The sequence below is a fragment of the Saccostrea cucullata genome, unplaced genomic scaffold (genome assembly GCF_032062105.1).
Source record: "Saccostrea cucullata isolate Sc308-1 unplaced genomic scaffold, CSIRO_AGI_Scuc_v1 ctg631, whole genome shotgun sequence".
In the NCBI taxonomy this organism is placed as follows: Eukaryota; Metazoa; Mollusca; class Bivalvia; order Ostreida; family Ostreidae; genus Saccostrea; species Saccostrea cuccullata.
The window spans coordinates 1-7,645 of NW_026919010.1; the positions used below are offsets into that span (position 1 = coordinate 1).

The window sequence follows — 7,645 nt, forward strand, 5'->3', positions numbered from 1 at the left end:
TAGCTAGAAAAAAGTAGAAATTGGTTTATTATTGAAAAGTTTAAATCCAAAAGTAGTCCAATGACCAATCATGGCTTTGCTATTCTTATGAAGATGATTTTCAAAGAATTTTCCTATATATATGTCTATGTAAAACTTTGATTGGCCATTGTGGCTCCTCCTACCTCCGGGGGTCATGATTTGAACAAACTTGAATCTATACTACCTGAGGATGCTTCCATATAAATATGATCAATTATGGCTTTGCTATTCTTGAGAAGAAGAATTTTAAAGAATTTTCCTGTATATTACTATGTAATACTTTGGTCGGCCATTGTGGCCCCGCCCTACCCCCGAGGGTCATGATTTGAACAAATTTGAATCTACACTACCTGAGGATGCTTCCATATAAATATGATCAATTATGGCTTTGCTATTCTTGAGAAGAAGATTTGTAAAGAATTTTCCTGTATATTATTATGTAATACATTGGTCGGCCATTGTGGCCCCGCCCTACCCCCGGGGGTCATGATTGGAACAAATTTGAATCTTCACTACCTGAGGATGATTCCATATAAATATGATCAATTATGGCTTTGCTATTCTTGAGAAGAAGATTTGTAAAGAATTTTCCTGGATATTATTATGTAATACTTTGGTCGGCCATTGTGGCCCCGCCCTACCCCTGGGGGGTCAAGATTTGAACAAATTTGAATCTACACTACCTGAGGATTGATTGATTGATTGTATATTGTTTTAACGTCCCTCTCGAGAATTTTTCACTCATATGGAGACGTCACCATATGCTGGTGAAGGGCTTCAAATTTTGACCTTTACTCGGCACTCACGACCTCCCGATCACGGAGCACTACCTGAGGATGTTTCCTCATAAGTTTCATCTTTCCTGGCACAGTGGTTCTTGAGAAGAAGATTTTTAAAACATATCACCAAATTTTCATAATTCCCAATTATCTCCCCTTGAATGAGGGCGTGGCCCTTCATTTGAACAAACTACAATCCCCTTTACCCGAGGATGCTATGTTGCAAGTTGAAATTGGCCCAGCGGTTCTTGAGAAGAAGTCGAAAATGTGAAAAGTTAACAGAGAGACAGACAGACGGACGCCGGACAAAATGTGATCAGAAAAACTCACTTGGGCCTTCGGCTAAAAATGAATGGTCACGAATCAGTAAACTAGAGTAAAATTAAACGCTTCATTAAAGCAACATTTTGGGGGTAGTTCACACTGTTTTAAAGAAATATTTGATAGTAAAAAAGTTCAATACGCAAAGGTCACCCTAAATTTTGAAAAATCAGTGAAAACGACAGCGTGTATGAATATCTAAACAATCATTTAAAAAAATCAAAACTTGTACTTATCCAGTTTGTCTGAAATTCAAACAGATATAAAACTTGAATCAATTTTGCTTTAAACCCTTAAAACAAATTTACAGTAAGATGCACTTGACAAAACTGCAGCAAAGGCATAAGAAGAGCAAAGAATATCAAGAGCACGAAAACAGTTTTATATGCTATTTTCTTAAACATAAGCGGTCTTGTTGTTTAAATTCATATTCGGGGAGGAAGTTCAATTTCAGCAGGAGTCTAGAAAACAATCATTTTTTTGCAAAATAATTGACAGGTTTATGAGAGGGAGGAAACAGAATGAGGAATTCACTACATTAAATTTCTTCATGACAGCATCCAAACCACAGGCCATGAAGAGTAAAGGAGTTTTGGGGATAAACAGAAAGTTAATGTTTTGTCACACCAACAAAATTTGCCAGATCTTTCAACCTTTGATCTGTTTCATTAACCAAACTTAGAAAAAAATCTATCGGAAAGAAAAAAAACAAGTACAGCAAATCATAGGACCTGCCATATTCCAGTATACGAAGGGTAATACTCAAAAATGTGTTTTAAAAACAATTAGAAATTGAATGAAAATGTTAGTTACGGACATGTGTTTTAATTTAAACAGAATATTTTAGTTAAATCATTAAGACTTAACCATGGAAAGCGGTTTTTTGTTTCTTTCCGAGCTCCAATGACATTATTTATTGAACGCTTCTCGTACCTCTTAAAATTCTGAATATCAGTCTGAATATCATATGAGATTAGAAATACTTAAAAAAATGTTACAATGGAAAAGTTGAAGATAACGAACAGTAATCAATCGATCTCAAAATAAGATAAATCTGTCAAAATGGCATGAAACACAGGCCCCATAAAATTCCAGGATGTGGGATCAGGTGCCTGGTATCTCTAGTTGACCAGTCATGTCTGCCTGGAACCCTATTTATTTACTGAGTGTATTAAACACTTCGTAGTGAAATTACGTACAAAAACAAAGGCTTAACAATTGATATGAAATAGGTGATAGGACATATAAATTATGATAACGACCATAGGAATTTCAAGATCCTGACTATAAACGAGATCGTTATAATCCTTAAGGAAGCTCTAAACACTAACAAAAACTGTTTTTTGGACTCAGAGAAAAATATATTATATAAAGATATGCATATTGAGACTTTTTTCAATCATTTAGAACATAGGGTACGTGCCTTATTTTCGTAGGAAAATGCTCAAAGACAGTGGACTATTTGTGAGCAGAAATCACTGTTGTTTACTTACATTCGGAAAATAAATGAATACAATTAATTATATTTCTTACTCTTAGTCATATATAATGCTTAAATATTTTAATCTATTATAAATTTTGTAATAATTAACGGTAAATAACAATTTCTGTAATCTTACATCTAAGGACAGATCACTCTAACTGCATAAAACTTCTCAATAAATAGAGGTCTTTAGTGTGTAGTGTTTAAAGCGTCCTTAAAACAACATCTTCTGCGGGAAGAGCATTTAAAAACTGATCGTACTCATCTATTGTATGACTGTGGTGTTCTGCTTGTGTATCAAAATTTTTACACATTCCCTTTCACTTTGTCAGAGTAACAAAAGTATTTCAGTTCATTCCCTGTATGTATAAAGATGCAATAATCTATGAACTTAAATTGTGACAAAATTTTAAAACAATCAAAGTATAAAATGATGAAAGAATAAAAAAAACATCAAACAACGCTGTCCATATGGTTTAATTTCTTGAAAAGTTTTAATTGCTCGGCAAAATGAGTTTTATAAATACCCATACGACAGTTTACCATCTTTTAAAGATATACATATATTTCATAACGTCCATCTACATACAATCCCACAATTACTGACCAGGCGTAACACCCACCAATTAAGGCTCATTGAGAGTCAGAATTTTTGTAATGCATGTATATGTTGATATGTGTTATTTTTTTTAAACTGGTGGGATGCATGCATAGCCAAAAGTTATATTCTGAAAAAAAATTGATAAAGAAGTATTATTTTCGACTCCAGCTGGTAGGACGGTTGTATTCAATTTTACTTGCAGCAATAAACTGTGGAAAAAAGTAACTGACTTTAAAATTTGTGATCAAAAGATATTTTCCTCTAGATATTTACAACTCGTTTTCTAAACTAATTTTTCAATTAAATATTTCATGCATATTGTCTTGACATAAAATGTTTCGCTTTTGGAAAATAAAGTAAAAGCATAATATGTTATCATTAGTTTGAATTTGCAGTAGAGCAATTCGTATACTCTGAACTGTTTTGAGAACCCTTTTTGTTTGAAATCCCTTTGGGGGTGTCAAAATTGGAAATGAGAAAAGATGAACATACACATACACACATATGAACAACTACGGACGGAAAACGACACACTCTGTTTAAAAAGTAATCCTTGTTCTCCGAAGATTGAAACCAAAAAAAATGATTTGTTTGAAACTGTCATTTTGTTGTTTCATTAATTGATTTATAATATTGGAATGTCTAATTCGATACTGTCTGTAGTTTGTACCAACTCACATCATCATTTTTTTTCTTAAATAAATTACGACATCATTTGTGTATTTAAGATTTATTATAGATCTTAAATAACACATTGCTCAGAAGAGTTTCCAGCCAGCAAAAGACGTTCTGCTTTCAACACCACTATTTATACCTCTCCGGAACTCGTACCTGAGGTTTTCACAAATACATCATCGCCTTTATTGACGAGAGCGACCACAATACCAGTCGCTGGCACAGCCGTGGTGCTTTCAGTATGTAAATGTAAAATACCACACTCATTCGAGTTGATCATAAGTTGGACAGAATGAACATTACCATCACGATTAAGAAAAGTCCACGTTAAGACATATATCCCTGCTTCTGGCACGATAAACACCCCCGTTGAGGGATGGTAGCCTCTGCCAATGTTGGTGCGAACAATATCAAAGATAAAGACATGATTGGGTGCCGTGATACTCGGTGGGATGCTGTTTGACCTATAGGCATAAAAGGCAACTCCACTGTCAGCCAAAGGAACTGGCTGAGAAAGGATCCTTTCTGTAAAGAAACCATGCCATATCAAGTAAAAATTCTGTGTGAGAATTGCTTCGAAATTTTAAAATTTGATTTCTTTCGTCATAGACATTATAGATATTCGAAAATTCTGAAAGAAAGTTTATACGGTCATTTATTATTTGTATACTAGTATATACAGTGTATATAAATTTTTATTTTACCTTTCTTCGAATTTACTGGCAGGGGCATATCGTCTAATGGACGCTTTTTTATTTTGTACAGATTAAGAGATGTATCTTTTATGCCGGTACCACTAGAGGCCTGGTAGCTGGTCTCCAGTTCTCCAACTTGTGTCCGGGTGGTACCGAGGGACAAACGTGGTTCTGCATTGTCGTGTTGAAGTTTGATGATCATCTTCTCTTGCTCTGCGACTTTAATTTCGAGATTATGCAGCCGGTTAGCTTGTTCGTGCAGTTGGCGATGGAACTATCTCTTCATCTTTTTAGTTTCCGATAAATAGTTCTGGTGCAATGTCATAGCAAAAATCTGCATATCTTCTCTTTAAATAAATTTCTCCCTGAATGATATTTCTATCAAACTAAACCTGTCTGGATCTGTATGCCAAAAATTATATCCCCTTTCAAAAGAGTCCTGTTCAGTACAAAGCGAAATAAAAAGAAGGGGAAAAATGCTTCCATTTTGATTTGGAGTTTTCTTTTTTCTTACCTTTTGTCTAAACGCAACTGTCAAGGACCAAGAAGTAGGCCGTTTTATAACAGGTTAAAATTAAGAATCCACCGAAAGGGAAACATGCAAGAAGTAAAATCTGTACATGAAAGAACATTCCAATTTATAACTTTCAGAAAAAACTTTTCAAATAAAAATGTAAAGAACATTGCTTTTTAAAAGTTTTTAATTATTATGTATGAAAAATGAATTTGAAAATAAAAAATATGAAGTTTAATTGTATTGTTAGAAAGACAAAGTTCTGTACTGGCATAGAAGAAATAGCCAGCCAACAAATTTTAACAACATAATCTTTCTTTTCTCAATAAATATACATGTCTACCATGGAAAAGAAATACATGAATTTAGTGTGAGGAATCGCAAAATGGACTTTTGCGAATATCGTTGACTTTCAAAGTTGATGGTTTACTTCGACATTTAAACCTGTGTCATGTATGGAGATACAGAATGAGTAATCGATAAATGTATTTTTTTCAGCCTGTTATTTTCATTTAATTAAACGTTGAGCTAAATATTTTCATTGCAAAATGGATTCTGTATAGTGTTCAAGCGTAAAAGTATGCAGTATGCACTGGGAAAATTCTAAGCAAAGTTGTTAGAAAGCATCTTTTTGTAAAGGAAATTCAAACTTGTATAAATGCAAAAGTAAGTAAGAAGAGAAAAAAATCATCACCCTTAGAAGAAAAACTTAATTTTATTGTTTTGACAAGAACTCCTTAACCCAGTGAAATATTTCTCACTTTATTTGATGTTGAACAAGAATTTTTTCAAACAAAGTTCGAACCTCCCTAAAATTTATATTTACTCCTTTATTAAGCTTTTCAACAAAAAACTACCGAATCTACTATCAATTACCAATCATTGCTCTCGACCGTAGTATGCGTATTGATGTATTGTAAGAGCTCAATACATTTACAAATTTAATTTATTTACTGTACTTTTGTTTTCACAGAAAAAAGGTAAGCAGCTGAAATAATCGTGCATATAAATCAGAACAATTATTATTCATTGCTGTAAACATAGCATATTTTTTAATCTATAATTTATAACAATCTAGTAAACAAATTAAGTGTATTTTAACGCTTGTCACATTTATGTCACATTGTGACCTAGAATAACCTCCCTTTTCATAAAGAAAATTGTGTCCAAGGACCTAAAAAGGACCTGAAAAGATAAGGTAATTGGTGGAAATCCTTCCTTTTGACGTATTGTTACATGTTTTTTAAATGATGTCGGAGATATTCATATTCAAACTATGACAATGATTAGTCCATTTTACACCCCAGCCAGAAAGGATGGGTCCTATCAAATGAAGTATTTTTTGATATTCAATTTTTCATTTAAGATATAAGTAAATCTTGTTCTAGAGTCTAACCACGATTCCCCACCCCCAATAACATTTAGTTTTGCATTTAGTAAATTTTCCATCCATGGTTCTAGCATGAGCATCACTAAATATATATCCTGAGCTAGCATCTGACGTTTTCACAAAAACATCATCTCCTTTATTTACATGAGCCACCACACAACCCGAGATCTGGGTCCACGTGTTTGGAGCAGTGTGTATATGTATTATTCCCCATTTTTCTGAATTAATCATGAGCTGTGTGGAGTGATAACCTCCGGCGCCATTCCCAAAATTCCATATGAATATATACACACCTGCCTCTGGAGCTATAAAAACCCCAGTGGAAGGATGATATCCGTTACCAATATTGGATCTCACGTGGTCAAAAATAAGCACATGATGCGGAGATGCTACGTTATTAGGAAGGGCAGCAGACATGTACGCGTAGAAGGCAACCATTGCACCTGGTACTTCCGGAATAAGCAATCTTTCTGCTACTGACCCCACAATATCATACACAAGAACAAAAATAATTAGATTTATAAAACGTTTATTGCAAAAGTATGAAATTTATCTAAACAATTAGGAACTGCACCACCTCACCGTAAGTTATTTATTGAAATCCCGTTTGTTATATTTTTATCATATTTAAGTATACAAATGAATTCTTATTGAAAAAAAAATAATTGAATAAATGCATTTAAATCAATACCTTTTCTTACATATCCCTCATGTTGTTTGGATTTGTGGCTTTGGGAATTTTTATTTTCTAAAGCTGTAGGCTCATTATTTGTAGGAAATATTTCTTTCTCACTGACTTCTCCGTTTGATTCGTCCTTGCAATTTAAGCTTTTATCTTTTACATGCATATGGCTGTTTGACGGCTTTTGGTTTGGACAAACTTCAGAAACGTCATGCTGCAAAGTGGAAATAATTCTCTCTTGTTCGGCTGTTTTCTTCTGAAGGCTTTGAATACGATTTTCCTGATATCGAAGAGTGAGTTCAAAATTATTCTGGAGTTTTGAAATTCGAGTTAAAAAGTCCTTTTGAAAAGTTGTAAGAATAGTTCTAAGCTTCTTTGTTGTAATTGTATGACCGTCTGGAGTATTCAAAAGATCGAGGACTGAATCTTCTTGAAAACTGTTTTGGTGACTCTGATTTAATTCCGATCCTAAGGAAATCAGAAA

General features: G+C 33.6%; 1 protein-coding gene across 1 annotated transcript; it reads right to left on the bottom strand.

Moving 5' to 3' along the window:
* Positions 1 to 4,036: 4,036 nt before the first annotated feature.
* Positions 4,037 to 4,777, bottom strand: LOC134277186 (uncharacterized; the record flags this gene model as incomplete). Its single annotated transcript, XM_062759500.1, has 2 exons — positions 4,585 to 4,777; positions 4,037 to 4,405 (listed from the first exon to the last, which is right to left on the bottom strand). Coding segments are annotated over exons 1-2 (562 nt in total), but the record flags the coding sequence as incomplete, so codon positions are not given.
* Between the last annotated feature and the right edge of the window lie 2,868 nt (positions 4,778 to 7,645).